The 20,624-nt window shown below is 42.5% G+C and overlaps 1 protein-coding gene across 4 annotated transcripts in view; it reads left to right on the top strand.

Annotated features, from left to right (window-relative positions):
• TENM2 (teneurin transmembrane protein 2) overlaps positions 1-20,624 on the top strand; it is a 479,299-nt gene that overhangs the window by 336,267 nt on the left and 122,408 nt on the right. For 3 of the 4 annotated variants that reach the window (XM_041488020.1, XM_041488021.1, XM_041488022.1), the window contains one exon: positions 19,087-19,200. In XM_041488020.1, the coding sequence (XP_041343954.1) occupies positions 19,087-19,200 (114 nt within the window). Of the gene's footprint in view, positions 1-19,086; positions 19,205-20,073; positions 20,101-20,624 lie in introns of all 4 variants that reach the window. The other variant, XM_041488023.1, reaches the window with a different exon arrangement.

Consider the following 20,624-nt stretch of genomic DNA (forward strand, 5'->3'; position numbering starts at 1 on the left):
CTCCTTCTTCTCTTCCCTCATCCTCTCCCCAGGTCCCATAAATTTTGTCAGTTGTCACCACAGCAGGTGTCTTATGGCAGATATAGTCCCAAAAAAGGTGAATGAAGTAGCACATAATTTAATGATTGATTTACAAAGCGAGCGCTGAAGGGAAAAATGCTTCTCCCTCTGATACCAGCAGGCAACCACTAAATCATCAGCCTACACAAAGGTGTAGTGCAGCCATCTACAAGGAAAATTTAAGGCAAGCTAAGGTAAGCAGCACGCTGTGGCTTGCAGCTGGGAGCTGGCAGAGGAGGGTGATGGAGCAGAGCCAGCTTCTGTGCCTGAGCAATCCCAGGGTCTGGGGGCAGGACCACATTCAGCCATCCCCGCCCTCCCCAGCACACTGGGTCTGCATCTCTGCCACAGCCACTGTCCTTCACAGTGCTTCTGTCAAGAAAATTTCTTACTAATGGCAAATTTGTATGATTCCTATAGAAAAACAGGGTTTTTCATGCTTTATTGTGTAACTTTCTGCCACCTCAGTCTCCAGGGTGCCAACGCACCTGTGCCGTGCTGCTGGGGCCGCTGAGAACTGTTCAGATTTTTGGCTGCAGCATTTGTCAGTGTTTCTGATGAACCCAACATGAGGACATTTAACAGCAGCCATTGCTAAAATCATGTTTTGCATCTGCTGCACTGATATTTACATTTGCTGAACATTTGCACTGCTTCCCAAGTTTATGTGATAGGTTTTGGTTACATTTCTGGAGTGGCAGGGCTCACGTGTCTCCCGTTTTTTGGGGAATAGGCAGCCTTTGACAGGGCTTCAGGCAATGCAGAGAAACCCTGAAACACTATGCCCGTGCCTTGCCAGGCAGGGCTGAGCAGCAAGGGAGAAATCCTGAGTTACAAGGGCAGGGATTAACCCCACATTCCTTACTTCAGGCTCGTATCAATTGGACACAGCGCTGGTGACTCTGCTGTCCTTGTGTCCCACAGCTGGCACTGGCTGTGCTTTCCTGGGCAGGGCTGAGCTGCTGCTGGGCTTTACATGGCAAAACTGCAGCCTGCTTTAGTGAAAACCAGTTTTCCATACAGTATCAAGGATTGATTGCCACCTGTCTAATACACAGCCAGGGCTGGTGCAGGCCAGCTCCTGTGGTTTTCTTACAGCCCCTTTGCATTTTCCTGTGAGGATTTAAGTTTCCTTTCCCCCATCCTGCAGTGCAGCACTGTTCTTGCCTCACACAATCACAGGATCATTAAGGTTGGAAAAGGTCTCTAAAATCAGAGTCCAACCCCTAGCCCAGCACTGCCATGTCCCCACTACAGCAAGTCCCCAAGAGTCACATCCATACTTCCTGAAGGCGTGGTGTGTGTGCAGGGCTCTGCTGGGCAGGGCTGCTCCCAGAGCAGAAGCTGGTGCTGGGAGTGGAGGCAGTGCCACAGGGCACATCCTTTCCTGCAAGTCAGGGCAGGGAAATCACTGGAAACCATGGAACGTGTGACAGGTGGCCATGGAAAACTTCAGCCATCGAGGGATACTTTTCTTTTGGTATCTCCTGTAACGAAACCTTAATATCCTTGCCATTGAATTTACATGACAGATCTAGCAAATAGCCTAGAAAATGCTGCCATTAATAAAGGAATCCCATAAGGCCTGGGTGCAGATACAGGAAAATGTGTGTTATGGCACCATTCAGCAAAATTTATTCTTGCAATTATGGCCCTCAATGCTGGCACACCTATTCTTAAAAGTCAGGTCTGCATTTGTGGACTTCAGAGGTTTGTTTCCAGCATTCTCATATTGCAAAGGTTGCTAAGTTGCTAAGATACAGGCAGAAAGGTAAGTTTATTTAATACATTTTGTTGAATAAATTTTATAAAATATGACTGTGATCTGTGGTTCACTAGGTTATATCTGAGGCTATGCTCAAGTGGAATTGTCATGAAAAATAGTATGGACTTGATTCATGATTGCATTATTCCTCTTCCACACTGATACAGCTACATTGAAAATAATTGACTTAAACCAATGGGGCATGAAAAGGATGCAGGGATGAATTTGGCTCTGTTTCTCGAAATGAAATATGTGCCATTTTCTCTTCGGCATTTGCTGTACCTTAAGAAAAATCATAAGGCAAATTACATCAAATCACCCTATTAAAGGAAGCATTTTCTTGTTCTGTGCAGTAGAACAGACCTGAAACATTTATGTGTTCAGAATTTTCTCAAAAGCACACTTTTTATCCTTGCCCTGTATTTAAAAATTGATAACCAAGGGGAAAAGCTGTTGAGTTATAAAAACAGGGGATTTTTTTTTATTGTAATTGTGTCATCTTCTACTAAAACATAATTGAACTCAAGGTTTGCATTTGCAAATGACCTTGACTAAAGTTTTGCTATTCAAAGAATTAATGTAATGACTTGGACTGTCTGGAATTTCAGAATCCCTTTATGGGACAAAACCTATGTTTTGTTCCTAGTGAGGACCCTGTATTTGAGAAAGAGGCTCTCTCTGCCTCTCATGGGATGATTTTAGACTCTGTTTACAGAGAAAATCAGTACAGGAAAGCAGTTCAGAGAGAGGCTGAATGATCTTAGGAGTCTTGTTCTCACCTGTGGCTCGAAGAACCAGCTTGTAAACTCTGTGGGGGTACCTGGCTCACCAGTATTCTGGAAGCAGCAGCCCTTTATTGGCCACAGCTCTGGGAATAATTTTCACTCCACTGCTCTCTGCATATGGAGACTGCTTTATGTCACGAGGATGACATTGCTGGGTTTGTGGATGCTGCATCTTCCAAGCACTGAAATAGTCCCTACAAGGGCAGAGATGGCTGGTGCACGTGTGCTTGGGCACAGAATTCCCTGGCTCACACCACTGTGCTGCATTGGAAATAATAAATAATGTATTTCTGCCTGTCAGTCGCCTTTGCTCCCTCCTGTCTTCTTTCTCCCTGAAGGGAGGCTTCAGGCTTAGATTTTCTCCTTGGTTCAAGTTTTTAAACTTTATTGGAAATTTCTGAATGCAAGAGGAGGGAAAAGAATGAGAGAATGATTACATACCTTTAAGGGCCTGGAAGTGAAAATCCTCAGTCTTAATTTCTCACCTTTAAGCCACTATTCATTTGCTTCTTGAGTCAATGTTTTCCCAGAAGCATTAGTGACAAAAGCAGCTGCATGTGTGGATGTCCCCTTGTTTTCCTTGGATCTCATCTCAGGGGTGCTTGCCCGGATGTGGATCACGTGCCTTGGGAGAAGGGCTGTTCCCTGCACATCTGAAGTACAATCACAAGTTGATTGGAATATATGTTGTTCTTTCCAGACAGTCCTCTACAGTTCATTCTTTAGGGATCTTTTTAAAGGCACAAATCATTGCCTTATGATTGCTATTCAGAGTAAGCTGCCTGGCTGTGTCTGACAGTGCCCTTCCCCAGATTCCCCTTCTCTGTCTCCAGATCCCTCACCAAGCTGTGTGTTCCTGTGAATGTATTCAGCTAGGACAACAGAAGGAGGAGAAGATGACAAAAATAATTTATCTCTTTAAGAATATTGATCCCCAAGTAGGATTGTTCCTTGTACAAACAACATGGGTGCTGTTAAAACCCATGGGCAGAAGTTGGCACTGGTTATCTGCTGTCACTGCTCCTGCCAGGGCAGTCTCTACAGACACAGGCCAAGCAAAGGACAGAAGGACCACAACCACCTCCACAGAGTTCTTGCTTCTTTCTTTCAGAGTTCTTGCTGCTTTCTGCAGCCCACTGTGAACAAGAAGGCTTTGGCTGTCAGGCTCTGCTTCCTCTGCCTAGGCTCTGGCTCCTGGTTCCATACCCAGCCAGGTATTTGTCCCAGTAGTTTTTCAGCTTGTACCTGTCCATCAGGCATGGCCCCATATTTAGAGGGCGCATGGCTGTGGAAAACTGCTGGATGGGGAACTTGCTCTTTTGCCTCTGCTTGCTGGAAGAAGAATTGGATGGCATTAAGAGGCTTCAACCTGCTAGATGTTTGTTTCTGGGTTTCCTAATGCACCCTCTTACTAATGAGTCCATGTTCATCAAAGTCCGCTTTTTATCTCCACTGATATAGATTCTTGAAAATAAATGAAACTCAGTGGTCAAGAAAATGCTTCATTTTTACCTGAAAAAAATTATACATGATTTAAAAAATAATTTTAAATGGAGCTTCCCATTATTCCCAATGCTATTATGAGAATTGGGCTGAAAGCCATACAGTTCCTTCCTTGTCAAAATGGGGCATAACCAGGTTTGTTTAGCAGGCTTTTCATGAGAGTCAGTCCTTACACTGAAAGCTCCTATTCTGTCACCTGTTTTTAAATGCTTCAAATGTAGGAAGCCTGCTGCAGGTGGTATCTAGTTTTACTGATCTGAGGCTTTGGGCAAATTCATTTGAATTGCTTTGAAACTGCATATTCAAAATTCAATAAAATAAGAGGGTCTGATGGTGCAGCTGCAGCATATCCCCTCCAGCTGGGTTAGCTGAGATGTTTCAAGGCCCTGGACTAGCAAAGCCTGGGTGTGATGTACAGATTATACAGATAGCTGCCAGGGAAGAGGTTTTGGCAGGCTGGGTACAGCAATGCCCCCTGCCAGAAGACTTGGGAGTGAGTAACAGTGGATTTCATGCTACGTGGCATCTTTTGCTGGCTTTCCTGGACAGAAATTTGTTGGTGCAATAGTGGCAGCAGGCCAGGGGGAGGGAACTGCCTCAAGGGTAAAGGGATGGAATGTAGGAAAAAGAATAAACCCAAAAATCTCCAGTTGTTTTGAAAGTGACTGGTTATCCTGAATGCCTTGGTCTGGCTCCAAAATGAGCTGTTCTGTGGGCGGGTTTTGTTAAATTGCATTCAGAAATCATATTTGCCCTTGGGCAGATACCCTTGCTTTTATGCGCAGTAGGCAAGTCACATGCACTAAAATGGAATTCACATGGTGCTTTAGTCAAAAAGCTAATGTCAGTCATCATACCTTTTATGCATATCCAGTCCCTTGGTTCTTTATGCCCATTTAAATATGCAGAAGTGCTTTTTATTATTACACTGCCTGTGGAGTATGGAGATATAGATATATAGGCCATGTAATTTATTGCAGTGTAGACTCTTCTCTGCATATGTATTCATCACATAAATTAAAATCATAGGCATAAAACATTTTGGTCGGTGGGTTCTGATTTTCTCAGATTTCTGCTGTTAGACAGTGAAAGTAATTCCTTTATGTGCCGTGCATCCACACTTTCCAAATGACTCCTTCAGTAGCAGTACATGGCTTATCTTTGTAGCATTGTAATGCTGGTATCCTTGTGAGCATCACAGTGCTGGCACAACCAGCACAGGGCCCAAAGGTGAGACAATCAGAGAATACATGCAGGGACGTTATTGGAGCACCACATCGTTGGACTGCACAGTATGTCCCTCGTTATTGAAAGGGCTACCATGAAATTTAATTTAGGATTTTACAGACACATTTTGAATTGGAAATCTCTGTAATAACTTTCCCTTTGCTCAGCCTTTTAACTGTGAAATTCAGTTGGGGAGTTTTGAAGCAGCAGGTAGTGTCTCAGCACTCTAGAGGGATTTCGCCAGGATTCAGCTAAAGTGCTTGCAAGTGTCATTTCCATATTTAACTAATTTCAGTTTTTAATTAGCTCCATGTGAAAAATGAGAGTTCACGCTGAGCTAAGCTGTCAGCACAGAGGCTTGTTTCCTTTCTAGCCTCTCAGGACAATTACTGCAGCATCCCCTGGTTTTTTCAATGAGAGTGCTTAGCCACTGCACGCTCCGTCCCTCCATTGTTCCCTGCCAGGAGCCGGGGAGTGTGTTGTGTCTAGCTTGCTAAAATGGAGCAGATAACTTCTGACAATGTTTCAAATGTGAAATTGGCTCAGCAAAGGTTCCAAGAACTTCAGAGGTCTGGCTCTGAACCATCCAGCAGCACGGAGTGCTCAGAGCCCCGTGGCACTGTGCAGTCGGTGCCATTGTTCGAGCAATGTCTGATCCTTCCAGCTCCATCCCTGGGCACCGCTGCCTTCCAGCCAGCACAGAGGGACAGCAGCTTTTCCTGCTTCTCCCTGGGCTTTCTGCAGCCCCCTGTGAGCAGTGCAGTGTCCCAGAGGCCGGGGGTCTCCAGAAGAAAAGAGTTGCCTTTGTGTGAAATTCCACCATATAGGATAGGCATGGAAATTTGGTAATCCTGCATCTCGGCCCTAAACTTCCCTGTGAGGACCTGAATGCAAATGTTAAAATAGTTCTCGAGAGCAAAGTGAGAGGTGCAGCTCTTGCAGACTCTGCAAAGCCATGGGATGTGAACAGATTTCTGAAATAATTTTATTAACTGATAGAATCCTGAGTTACATGTACATGCCAGTCACATAACACCATTTTTATTTTTGAAATAATGCAGTCATTAAATTTTCTAAATTACATTTAAATGGGAAAATTGGTGTAGATGTTACCTCAGGGCTGGTTTTGAGTTTTTTGTGTTTTTTCAAACCTGTCCTATAAGGTGAGATTTTTAAAGATTTATGAATGTGAAATATTATATGAAAGTATCTTCATTTTGGTTTATATCCTAGCAAAATAGAGGTTGTGTGTATTTTATTCTTCACTAATTAGTACGGACAGCCACATCCAGTAGGCAGAAGCTGATTTTCTCTATTAGACCCTAAAAACAAATGCATTTTTTCAAATCAGGATGGATGAGGAAAAAAAAAATCTCAGCTGTGGGATTTTTTGTGCTCCTAATGTTCGTAGTGTTGTGAAAAAAGAAGAAACATTGCAGAAACTTGTCAGGTACAGTGACACTGAGGAGTTCCTAGTCATTTTTCTTTTAAGATGCTGAGGAGCTGCTTTGATACCTGCTTTCAAGCTGAAGCAAATTCTTGAAAAGGAAAAAAAAAAAGGAAAATAAATTTCATAGTGAAAAGCGAAGCTGAAATGCTAGATAGATTTTCAATATAGTTCAGGTTTTGGGGTTTCTTTAAAATACAGTATTTACTGTTTCATCCATCAAAGAAAAAAAGAAAGATATATAAACCTGGTTTGATTGCCAGCCAACTGGGTGTAACAGATGTGAAGTAGTAGAACTTGAGTATTAGCAATGAAGTAGCAGTGTGTAATTCTATCTACCATATATATATATTATTTTTTTGCCCCTTGTAGTGTGAGTTATCTTCTCTTTGAAGGATAATTCGTGGTTATTTTATTGGTATTACTAAGTAAGGTTGTTCCATATATTATGATTGTATTAATCATTTAACATAACTCAGTTATGCCATACAGAGTGCATGTAACTGAAGGCAAAGGTTTCTGAGGGTGTGTAATCTAGCTTGTATTTTATTCCATGATGCTTTAATTAGTTGTATACAGTGATGCATATGCTAATGCATTACAGCTCATGTCCAATTCACCCTACAGTTCAAACCACTGTGTTTTTCATGGCTTGCCTGGCTGTTGCCTGTAGAAAACACTGGTTTTTTCAGGCACTGTTAGGATACTTGCACTCTCAAATACTTTCAATAGAGGAGTTCTGAAGTGAAGCTGTCCCCACTGAAGTCAGTGACAGTTTTGACCTTGGTTACAATGGGCCCTGATTTTAAGCAGCCCTAAATGGGCTGGTGAGCATTCTGCACTGCTGGCCTCAGACAGTGCAGAGGCTCCTGCAGCATTTCGTATGCAAGACAGAAAGCTTCATTAAAGTGATCAGGTATCAGATGCTCTGTACATTAAACTGGCATAATTTTTCTGTTGTGGACAGCAGCTCCATCTGTAGCAGTGATTTCTGCAATCTCTGCAATGGTTAGTTTTGGTATACCAAGAAGATCAAATTGAGCCAGTCTTCAAACCTCATCTTCTAAAAGGCAATTTGAGACATAAGAGATAAAGAAAATTAATAAAAATATTAATATTTAATTGTCTATTTGATGTTCCTTAGATTAATCAGGATGTAGGTATCCCAATTAAATAAAAATGCTTTCCATTATTCATGGTGCACAGTGCTTGGAGTGGGCTTAGACTCTGGTGTGCTGTCACGGTGTCTCTTGGGATTACACATGCACAGCCCAGCTCTTGTTCCTGTACTGGCTGATGAAATTGTGTAACAGATGTTTTGGTGATGCAACTCATAATCTTATATGAACACACACACAGAGCAATTCCTTGTGGAATGCCTATTGCTGCAGTCTGAAAACTTGCAGCTCTGGCACTTCAAAATAAGGCAGTGATCTGAAATTAAAATCCTAGCACCATGAAACCCTTCACTGATTTCTTTTGTGCTTCTATATTGATGTGATCACACAGAAATCCTGACATCACTTGCATTTTGTATTCCCTTCCCAGCTCTGCAGTTCTAGAGGAGAAGCACAGATGCAGGAAGGCCAGCTTTTAGTCTCTGAAAGCTATAAAATTTTGCTGTAAAACTTTTTTTTCCTTTGAAGGTAACATGAGCAAACTTTAGAATAAGACAAGTAAAAGACTGGAAATAGTTATAGTAAACCCATTATGGGAAATGATTAACAGGAATCATGTAAGGACAATGAAAAAGAATTATCAAAAATGTAACTGAAGTCCAATTTGATAATTGCTTATTTCTTTCAAAATTGCCACTTAAAAAACAACCTACACAAAGGAATATGAGTTACAAGGCTGTAACTGATTGACTATGTAAGATACTTATCAAATTTGAACATTTGATTTTCATAGGTTTCTATTCCGGCTCTGTAGGACATCTAAATCACAATACATTAATTATGTCAGCCTTTCAAGGCTTATAGAAAGTCTCAATCTGCTTAGATGCTAAATATGATCTGTACCTTCATGTCAGTGTCAAGATATGATTTAGGCTAGGTTTATATATACACCTTTTGAAGCACATTGTGAAAGAAATATAAACAGCTTATAGTGTTGAAAATGAATTAGAGGCTTTGGGAGAAAAAATCATATTTGCTTTTCATCTTTGGATTTATTTCCTCTTTGTAATGAACTTTTAACTGCAATAATTACTTAGTGTAGAGAGTAAAACCTGAAACTTTATCATTCAAACAGTGTTTTAAATTGTGATTTTATCAGGTGATCAAATTAAGCCATTCTGCACCATTTCTATTAAGGCAAGAATATATTTTATGATTAGAAATTACTTTTTTGTACTGTGGACAGAAATTTGGCCACTCACTTTCCCTTCATTCAGTGTATGCAAAGGAGTAATAAAGCTAAAAACTATTTTCTTAACAGTGTGGCTAACAGAGGTTGAGTCAAGGTCTGAATGCTTTGAACAGTGATATTATTAAAATCTTGTTCAACGTTTGTAGACATTAGGGCAGTTGCAGTTGCAGAAGATGAACACAGTTGAATAAATGTTTGACGTGATATCCCTTAGGTTTATGATCAGTATTAAAAGTAAAGCAGTTATTTTAATTCTTGTAAGTTCAGGCCTCAGTGATTTTCAAGAGTATTTGTGTCTATATTCCTTGAAACACCAGCTTCAAGTCTCATCTAGGTTCTTCCTCCTCTTGGAAACAGAATAAAGACAAGCTGGGTACTTTGTTCATGATAATGGTGTCTTTTAGGTGTGAAATTAAAATTGGATTCAATTTGCTTTGTATTAACACTGAATGCTCACAATTGTTCCAAAATAGAGTTGAGAGCCTCCCTTTCTGCTCTTCTAAGCCTGTTTCAAAAGTGGCAGTGTTTTGGCAAGGCTGGTAAAGTGGATATTGTATAATGTGATCTGGGATCCTCCAGGCTGAAAAAGGCTGTATTGGTTAAATAAAAATATATGCACTTTTCTTATTAGTTACAGTCATCTAGTTCAGATGCAAGACCAAAAAGATTGCAGCCTTGACTCCTGAAATTGCCATAAGAAGTGAGTTCACGTTACAGTCTCAGGAACTGATTAATCGTGTGCCAGTTCTCTACACTCTGTACAATCTAAAGCCTGTCATGAGAATAAATGAGCAGTGCACTGTATTCTGCTTCTCTTTTAAGGTCTTTGTCATGAGATTCCAGATTCTGAAGGCAGCACGCAATGCTGTTACCCTTCTTGTGACAAAAAGATTGCTCAAAGTGGCACAAAATCAAAACATTTCAGTAAAGAGAAGTGAGAGGCCTGAGCCAGGGATCCTTCCTATCCCATCACGGTGGGGACTGGGGAACAAACACCCACCCAAGGTACAGCTTGTGTTCCTGGGCTGGAGCTCTGCTTGCCTGGCTTTATCCTCGGAATTGGAAACCTGCTCTTCACATCCTGCACTTCTCCCTGCCCCCAAAGGAGCTGCAAGTGTGTGTAAGCTTTTCAGCTATTTTTGGAAGTAGAAAAACTGAAGATGGAAATAGAGGAGTGAACTTCCAAAGCATTGCATGGCAGATAAGCACACAAATCACATTACTCCTAATGGGATTTGTGGGTATATCTTTCATGCTGTGCTTTGAAAATCCATTCCATTCAGTTTATTGACATGCACAGGGAAATAAATCAGTCAGCTTGGAGGGGGGTGATCAATTTGAAAAAAAAGAACAACAAACTTTTTTTGGGTCCCCCTATTTCTTCTGTGTGAACACAGTGACAGTAAAGCATCTTGCAGCCCTTCTTCCATCTCCTTTTCAAGTGTTAATAACATTTATTCAAAAGAAAGCAATTAATTCCTAGCAGAAGTTTTCCTGCTGCTGACATCAATACACTCACTCATAGATCCTTTATGGTATTTCTATAAAACATTTCTTGGGCTGGATGCTTTAAAGCAAACATCTTGTTCTAAACAGTTTATTGTCTAAAAGAGTTTACATGCTGAAGGTGAAATTATGCCTAAGGATTTCTTTCTTATGTTTAAGATAAAGTCAGCTCTGCTTTCCCTCGTGTTTTCCAATGGTTCCTGCATTTCCCTGGTGAGTGGAAGGAGCACGGCTGACACTGAGCTCATCCCTCTTCCACAGCAAGAACTGCCCAAAGCTGAGGGTCTGCCTCTCTTCCCTTAGTTCATGTCTCAGAAATTTGGGTGCTGGAATTCCCATTTCCCATGTCTGTGTTTATAGGAATGCCCTGGGTGAGAGAAGCCCAGAGCTGGATTCTCTCTGCAGCAGTGAGGAGGCCAGAGGGAATGGCAGCCTGAGATCCCTTGCACTGATTTTTTATATACAGTCCTCATGGCTTTCCTTCTGAAGGCAGAAAATACACTTTCTGTTTCAAAAGTTACAAAATGTTGCTGGTGTTGTTGTTTTTTAAGTATAAAACTATTGCAGATGTCAGGCACAATTAACAAGAGTATAAACCTGTGGCTGGGTAACATACAGAAGCTTATATGTGGGTAACAATATGAGCTTAATTCAATTGATAGAGATGTGGGGAAAAAAAACATGCAACAAGATATAAAAATACACAGCAGTGCCATTATAGTTAATGGAATTTTCCATTTTCAGCATTGTAAACTGCAAAAAGTGACTCTGAGAAGTGAGAGGTCTTGTTCAGTGTTATGGGCAGGATAAATAACACAGCAAAATGGTTCTTTATTGTGCTCTCTAGTGCAATACAGGCAAGCCTATTGTTTTATTGAAAATAGTGGTATCTGTAAATTCTGTAATTGAAGTTGTGGATTTTGATAATGCTTTATATGGAGTTCCCAAATTAACTTTTAATTTAGATTTATTACGAAAACACAGTGCATAGCAAATAGCATACTGATGATTAAGATGAATTGCTGAGAATGAATGACCTTGAAAATAAGCCATCTATTTGTTGTTGAGTTTCAGTGGTCACAGTCAATAAGCAGGACTTTTTGCATATATTCCAGAAAAGAAGTATTACATTTACATCAAATCATCTGTTTTTGAAATGCTACTTTAACCTTGCCTACAAACAATGGAGTGGTCACAAGTAGAAGAGGCAATATAATCAAGAATACATCCAAATGTTTTATATAAGCTCTTTAGGATTCTAAGTCATTAATATTAAAATACAGGTTCATAAATACCCTAAGTACTGGTAGTCCAGAGAATGATGCATTTTTTTAGCTGATCTTTGATCTCTGCTGTCAACCCAGTAAAAGTTAAATCCTTATCTGCTGTGGCACTGAGATCTCCAACAAAATATTTTGAAAATGCATCTCTCATAATTATAACTGACTCTGCTGTGCTATTAATTAGAGTATTTCCCATTTTACTGATGAACAGCTACACTGGGTTGTGACACCTGCGCAAAAGTTGTAGCATATCAGCAATTGCCATTTATGTACTGCATTCTCTGCCTAAAATCATGCTGCTTCTAGGAAATGCTTTATGACATAAAAATCCCAGGGTTTGCCTGAGTCATACTAAACACTTCCCAGATTGCCCGCCAGGTGGATGGGTAGGACCATGCTGCACCAACTTGTATCAAACACTTCCAGAAACTGGTGGATACACTCCAGAGTGCTGTGTATGTGTAGCAGCAGCTGTGTTGGGTCAAATACAAGTCAAGTTATCTACTCATTTGTCTCCAGCACCCAAAAATCATCCTGTTAGGACAAATTGTGTATGTACTTTGCCCTACTCATCCTCCAACCTCTGTTCATTCTAGGTCTTTTCTGAGAGGAGGGCTGATAGCATAACAGTATTCCTTTGCTTTGTTTACCCTTCCCATAATGATTCAATGTTTCACTTGAGATTATCATCTAGCCCAAAATTTTCCTTCTGCTTGATACCAGTCAGCTCAGAATTCCTTATTTTACATGTGGAGTTAAAATTACTCCTCTCCAACATACTTTATTTTACGGGTTTGAACTTCATCTGCGAATTTCTGGCCCAGTTGCTCAGTTATTTTATGTCCTTGTGCAGTTCTCGGTCAGGTCTCTTCTTGAATAATGCATTATCAGCAGCAGACTGTGCCCTCTTCCCTGCATGGCCTGTTTTCCATTTGGAATTCTATCATAGCTATGATAGGTTTGGACTTTTTAAAGTAGTACTTCAGAAGTTCCTGTAGATAATACATCAAAAGTGGCAGATGTCCACCCAGCAAGCCATGTGGCTTTTGTTTTGTTTTAGAAAAAGGCGTGGGAATGTGATCAATTTTTGTGACATCTCTTGGATACCCTCGGGAGAACTCTGGCATCCTTGTCACAGTCACATGAGGTATTCAAAGAAGAATAGAAAGTTCTGACACTTCTGAATTTTCGGAGAGACGTCATTGTTCCTCTAGCAAGGGAAGGTGCTACTTGCTCACATTGTTTTATTTTAAGACTGTTCCTTTTAAGTAGCAAGACTCATGTTCTTTGATAATGATATTTCAAGCACTTTAATATATGTTTAACAAGTGGATTGCGGGTTAGAGCTCCTGGAGACACTGTCCCTTTCTGCCAATAGCAGAATATGAAAGGGCCTGAATATAATTGTGGGCTTTCTTTGACACACCTTCCTTAGCCCTTGCCAAGGACCCCTATCCCAGCTTCATCCTGACAGGGCTTGTAGTGCTCCTGCTGCAACGTGGCTGCAGGCTGGCCAACAAAACTATCAATGAGAGGGTGGTGCCAGCCTCTGTAAATCATCTGTGATTTATTGAAATCCTTGTCTGGCATACGTGTTGCCAAGTCCAGTTTTTGTGGGAGAGGACTTTCACAGACTGTCCCCAGTGGTGACATACCTTGTACAAAAAGGAACATGCACAGCGCTGTCCATGCAACGGAGCCTCCCTGTCCTCTGTTCAGTGCCTGTTCATTGTAAGGCACGTTAGCAAGGCATGGATCTCAACTGAGACTTAGTTCAGCAAATTCTGATCATTTCTATGTCTGGGAGCTGTCTTTCAACCTCTTCAGATATGAGAGGAGCTGAGAAAGGCTTCTTACTTCCCTTACAGCGACCGAGAGCCCGTGCTGCTCAGCAGAGCCCTGAAAGCGCTGGTCAGAATCGAGTGGAGAGTTTGCACACTGTGCAAGTTTTTCCCATGCAGTTCCCCCATTGCTCTTTCCTGACTTTCAGCCCCCTGCTATTCCTGTCTCGGGCATCTCTTGAGGAGAGGTTGTCAGCTGTGATGGATTGTGCATTCATTCTGTAATGGGGGCAAGTAATCACTGGGGAATAGGCCTAATGCACTCGTTTCACTTGTGACTTGGGTTGAACTTGAACCTCTTTCTCCAGAGGAATAATAAAACTTTAAATTACTATGTTTCTAATCTTTTAAGTAACTGTTATTTTGTGAATAATAATTGAGATCAGTAAGATCAATTTCTGGTATTCCTCAAGTTCTGCTGCAGGATCAAGAAGTAGTAACTAATAAAGGATCATGAGTCTCATCTTAGTAAGATTTAATATAAGTAAGCATGCAATAATGTTTAATTATTTTTTTAATTTTTTGAGAAATACATTCATTCTTTTCAGGTTATTTGGGTACCCATCTATATGCACCCAGAAGTGCAAAATACTAGATATCCTTTGCTTCATACAAACATTAAAAAAAAAAGTTCAGACCATATGAAATAAAAAATAGATGTGCAAATAGGTCTTTGAATATAGATGCTATGAAATTAACATTATGCGAAGATTTATTAGGTACCTTTTGTTTCATCATGTCTGTGATTCATTAGACCTGGCTTGGAAATTAATTTGATGTTGCTGGAAACTACATAATAAATAACAAGAGTTGCATCATCATTCACCTCAGGAGTGGATGGAAAGGAAACTTTGAACATTTCTGCTCCTATAACCCAATGGCTTTCAAACAGAAAATGTGCTTTTAGGGTATGTTTGTTCACATTGTTCCTGATATAATGGAGTGATCTCTTGTTCATATGGAAAGAGGTTGTCCTGCTCCAGACAGACACTGGATATATGCTGACAAAGCCATGTTTGATGGCTTCATTGTGTATGACGATAATTCAGGAGTTAATAAGCATGACTAGTTGGAAATTAAACTATGGAAACGTCCTTAATTCTGTTCAATCGTATAATCTTTCCATCTTTTTGAGTTGCTTAGGAAATACTGAATTTTCCAACAAGGAAGCAGTGTGTATTTTACAGACCCTTACTGGGAGGATGCAGTAGGAACGCAGGAAATGATGGATCATTAGTCTGCATATTCTCCCTTTAAGAAATCAAGTGAAGGGATAAGTGAAAACGCTCCTTGTGCTGTGCCTATTGGCAGACACTGAGCTGTACTACAGGGAGAGCTCCAGCTCCCAAAGACACCAGAGCTCTCTCCTTTTAGAAGTACAAGGTCAAGAGCGACAAGAGCACTAAGACAAGACAGAGAGCTTCCTGAGCTTGGGAACCATTGTCCTTCAGACAAAACTCTGACTGGAGTGGGCAGTGGGTTCATGGCCAAAATGAGAGAAGACCAATGAAAGAGGAATGTGAGGACACCACTGAGTTTAGAGAATCTCAAGATAATTTGCATGCAAGTTTTATCAGTTTCCTGGAGATTTGTGTCCCTTTTGGGACTTCTTAAAATAATATGTGATTCACTCTAGCAACCTCTATCTTACATAAGTCTTAGACTGATCCTTGGCAGCTCTGCCACCTGGAGTGATGAGCCAGGTCTCTGCTTTTGTTCTTGCTGGGCATGCAGGTTTAGCTTCCAGGTGCTTTTGCTCTCTGTATGTGAATGGTGCTAGAGTGGGAGTGAGAGGTTGATTGTTATTTTTTACTTAAACCTCAAAGGTTTTTCTTCAAAATTTATCATTCCTGAATTCTCATGGCTTAGAGAATATAAATACACTATTCTGAATTACTAGATGTTAGAGTTAAATGAACCCTATAAATTCTGACAAGCTTAGTGTTTGAAAATCAAATATAATAGAGAAGAACTTCGAAAATATGCTTAAATGTTGAGGGGGAGGGAAAGCAAACACAAAAATAATACCTGTAAGTGCTCTGCAAAATATAATTTGCAGATACACAAATTGTTATTGGGACAAAAAGCAAAGTCAGTTTCAAACTAGAAAAGAAAAGCAGAAAAAACAGCAAATTGACTAGCCCAAATTTCTCCTCTGAGACACATGCACTCAACTTCTGCGTGGATCCCCACATTTCTAATTAAACGGGCTTCTACTTATTCCTTTGCTGGAGGCATTTTGTTTGATTAACAGAACGAAAGGTTAATCATATAAATTTGCCATCTCACAGCGTTGTGCAGCAGCAGAGAGAAGGTTTCTCCTTGTTCCCCCTGCTCAGCTCTCTCTCTGCTCAGTGCGATGCAGACACAGAGCTTTCCCCTCAGGCCCTGTGACACACTTTTCTCCACTCATTCCTGGTGGAAAGGGAATGTTCCTCGTGTTTGTGACTGCAGCTGTCTTAGTGGAAGTTTGTAGATCACCTCATGGGTGTGTGAGCTGTGCAGGAGATTCTCAGTCTCCACCAGGGATGGAGCAGACGTGCAAATCCCTGCCCCGTCAGGAAGGAGCTCTAATTGCTCCTACCTAACGTGCATCCGTGATTAAAACACAGTTATTAATGAAACCATGGTGTGCTTGGAAGCAGATGGATCACAGGTATTTTTTAATACCATGTTAATAAGATCTTTTATAATTCCCTGTCTGAATTTACCTGGTAATTATAAGGTAGCAACTATAATTTTCTTGGACAGACTATTAGTTGTGATTTTTTTATCTTCCTGTTGTAAAGACTGGTTCACACTTGAAGCAGCAGGCTTTCATCTCTGCAAGTGACCTACATTTATGGTTATGCTCACAATAAAATAAAAAAAAATGGCAACTTTGAATAGACACACTGAGAGTATAAAACACAAAAGTCTGATTCTCCTTTGTGACTTGTTTGCATTGTGGGGCTTTGAAATTCACTTAATCTTTATGCACTCTTGGCTTTCAGGGCTGGTCCAGCTGAATCTGGTGCCTGTGCAGGGAGTGGGAATTGCTGACAGCACAAACACCCCGAGCTGCTCTCTGCTGTCCCAGCCCCAGCACAGCTGCCTCTGCTCAGTGGGGCACTGTGGATAAGCTGCAGTTTGGTGGGGTTTGAGCCTTGTGAATGATTTTTCAGTTTCATTTGCCATACTTAAAAAAAAAAAAAATTGGTTGCTTGAGATTAGAGTGAAAAAGCCTTTTAAAATGTTTGTTTTGGCAAGACAAATAAGTTGTAATTGAGTAAATAATTTGATCCCACATAAATTCTTGTCTATTTTCCAAGGATTCTTAAACATTCTGTAGAAATAAATTTTGATTAGTTTCTTTGCAAAACATCCTTTTCAGGTTCATGTCTGGTATTTAACATACCAGAGGCTTAAAGGTATTTTTTGTTTGTTTTTGTGAGGTATTTTGACATAATAGAAACAAAACTTGCAAATTCAGCATGAATATGAAATCTGGCAGCTGCCCTCTTCACAGAAAAGGTCTCCTGATTTTAGTTACTACTCTTACATATCTGCTTAGGCATTAGCCATAGGATGTCTAGAGGAAGATGGTTTTAGGAAAGATGTCTTGCTCCCCTGCTGCTTTTGTCAAAAATACAGAGGTTAAACTCTGCATAGATTGCGTGCTGAGAGATATCCAGGGGTTTGGGACAGATGTATTCTGGGGGTGGGAGGTGCTTTTTGTTTTCTTGGGGCTTAGGAATGCACATATGAATCACTCACATCTAAATGGATTCCCTGCATTCTGAGGTTATCTGAGTGGTGGCTACAGCACTGTAAATGGCAGTTTCTGTGAGAAGTGTTTTGCTTCTCCTATCCCTAACATTTACTCTTTGAACACTTAGTTTGTGGCCACTGCAGGGCCGTTTGTGACCACTATAATCACTTTGAATTGGATGCAAAATATCTGATAATCTCGTGTGGATCTGACACTGCAGAAGAGAACAATTCTAAAGGTGCCCATAATATTTTTTTTTTCCTGCCTGCAAATTGACAGTAAATCCTCTCAAACACCTTTTGACATAACTGGAAATGACATAACTCTGTGGTATATAGGTTTACATACATCCTGTGTAAACAGAAAGATGCAAAGAAAAGGAAAGCAGCAGCTTGGTGGGCTTTATCCCTCACCAATGCTCTACTGCATTGAGAGTGCCACGGGGATAATGTGATGAGAGTATGCAGGTAGCTGTGTTTATACAAGGTGAAGATGCACATAAATCCACTGGCTGAATGATTCAGACCTGTCAAGTCTCATGCATTATGCACAGGACTTATTCAATTAGCCCTGCCACAGTGCCTATAACTCCGGCACTTGTGCAGGGCGTGCTTGGCCTTGCTCCCAGTGCTCAGCTCGTGTTGCAGGTGCAGCTGCACAGCCTCTGACATGGACACACGGACCTGTCTCTGGCACAGGGATGGCTGCAGAGCCCGTGGCTGTGAGCAGGCAAACCTCCCCTGCCCAGGCTGTGCAGGGCTTGGGACAGTGGGGTCAAAAATCTGGGAGGTGAAAGGATTAGCACAGCGTGGCTTGGTCGGGGAAGCTCTATCTACAAAATGAAGATAGAGGCTCTCTAATGGCTCCACAGTGGAAGAGAGTGGGGGCGGGTTGGGTGTTGGGAGAAATTCATCCCTGTGAGAGTGGGGAGGCCCTGGCACAGGGTGCCCAGATGAACTGGGGATGCCCCAGCCCTGGAAGTGTTCTAGGTGAGGCTGGACAAGGCTTGCAGCAACCTGGTCTAGTGAGAAGTGTCCCTGCCCATGGCCGGGGTTGGAGCTGGGTGATCTTTCAGGTTCCTTTCAGTCCGAACTGTGATTCTATTATCCTAATGTATTGATTTAGATAAGTTGTACTAAACACAGAATAATTACATTACCAAGTCACTACTTTACACAGGGCTAAAGCCAATTTTATAATCAACATATAAATTACCACCTGTAATTTAAACTCGGAGCTGGGACTTGCAGCAGGTGCTTTGTTTCCCGAGATGTGTCCCTCGCACTGTGCGAGCCGGGAAAGTGGCCGGCTCTGCCCAGAGCTGTGAGCATTTTGTATTTCAGTGCCACACAGATGCGTGTGAGTCACCAGGGATCGCTTTTGTTTATTTGGCATTATGGGGGGGGAGGGGGGTGGTTTTTTGCCGCTGTTACCGGTTCTTTTAGCACATCCCCATCCCTGCGAGCCGAGTGGCTCCGGGGCGTTCCCGCGAGGCGCTCGGGTGTCCGCAGCCGCGCTGACCGCTGTCTGTGTCCCCTGTGTCCGCAGCCATGCATCTGCTGGGCCTCAACTGGCAGCTGCAGCCGGCCGAGCCGCCGACCTTCAGCAACGGCCTGCGCCCGCCCGGCGAGGACGGCCCGCCCGCGCCCCCTGCCGGCAGAGGTGGGTCCGCGCCGCGCCCCCGACCCGGCCACGAACTGCCCTAAACCCCGGCTGAGCTGCCACAAAGCGCCCCAAAAGCCCAGCTGAACTGCCCTGAACTGCCTCAAAGCCCCAGCTGAACTGCCCTGAACTGCCTCAAAGCCCCAGCTGAACTGCCACAAAGCACCCCAAAGCCCCAGCTGAACTGCCCTGAACCGCCTCAAAGCCCCAGCTGAACTGCCACAAAGCCCCCCAAAACCCCAGCTGAGCTGCCATGAACTGTTCCAAAACACCACCTGAACCGCCACAAAGCGCCCCAAAATGCCACCTGAACCGCCACAAAGTGCCCCAACCCCAGATGAGCTGTCACAAAGTGCCCCAAAATGCCACCTGAACTGCCACAAACTGCCCCAAAATCCTACCAAACCACCCCAAAACGCTGCCAGACTGCCCCAAAACGCCACCAAACCCCCACAAACCACCCCAAAACGCTGCCAAACAGCCCCAAAACACCACCAAACCCCCACAAACCACCCCAAAATGCTGCTCAACCACACCAAAACACCTCCAGACACCTATAAATGCTGCCAAACAGCCACAAAATGCTACCGAACCCCCACAGATTGCCCCAGAGTGCTGCCAAACAGTCCCAAAACTCTCACAAATTGCCCCAAAACGCTGCCAAACAGCCCCAAAATGCCACCCACTGTCTCCCTCCCCTGGGTCTCAGCATGCCCCATGCTCACACTAAATCCTGTGGGTTCTGGTTTGTCGCCAGTGAAGTTGTGCTGCTGAGGACGCTGGAGAATTGCTCTCAGAGATGTGCTGTGTTTACTGGCTAGGTGCTCTTTTTCCAGGCATAGTTTAGAGATCCCAAAGAAGGAGGAGGCTGAGCGAGCTGGGGCTGTTCAGCTTGCAGAGGTGACTGAGAGGGAGTTCATTAATTGTGTAAATACCTGCAGGGAGGGCTCGGAGCATGGACCACGCTCTTCACAGTGGTCCCAGCCAGCAGAACAGGAGGCAGCGGGCAGGAACTGATGCTCAGGAAGCTCCACCTGAACATGAGGCAGAACTCCTGTGCAGTGACCAAGCACTGGATCATATTGGCCCAATCTCCCTCATTGGGAATATTCCAGAATATTCAGGACACAATCCTGTGCCCTGTGCTCTGGGATGACCCTGCTGGAGCAAGGGGTTTGACCACATTGACTCACTGTGATCCTTTCCAATCTGACCCGTTCTGGAATTCTGTGAAAAGCTTGGTTTAGTTACAAGCGCATTGTAGTGCTTGAGAGAAGTCAAGAACTGGCTTGCAGCCAGGACCACATCCCTGGTTCTTGTTTCTCAGTGAATTCTAATAGCAAACACCAAGGACAGCAGGATTTGACCCATGGTAAATGGTCTGTCCTGTGATATTAATGTGAGAAATTAGACAACAAATGGTT

The sequence above is a fragment of the Pyrgilauda ruficollis genome, unplaced genomic scaffold (assembly GCF_017590135.1).
Source record: "Pyrgilauda ruficollis isolate IOZ18807 unplaced genomic scaffold, ASM1759013v1 scaffold86, whole genome shotgun sequence".
Classification (NCBI taxonomy): Eukaryota; Metazoa; Chordata; class Aves; order Passeriformes; family Passeridae; genus Pyrgilauda; species Pyrgilauda ruficollis.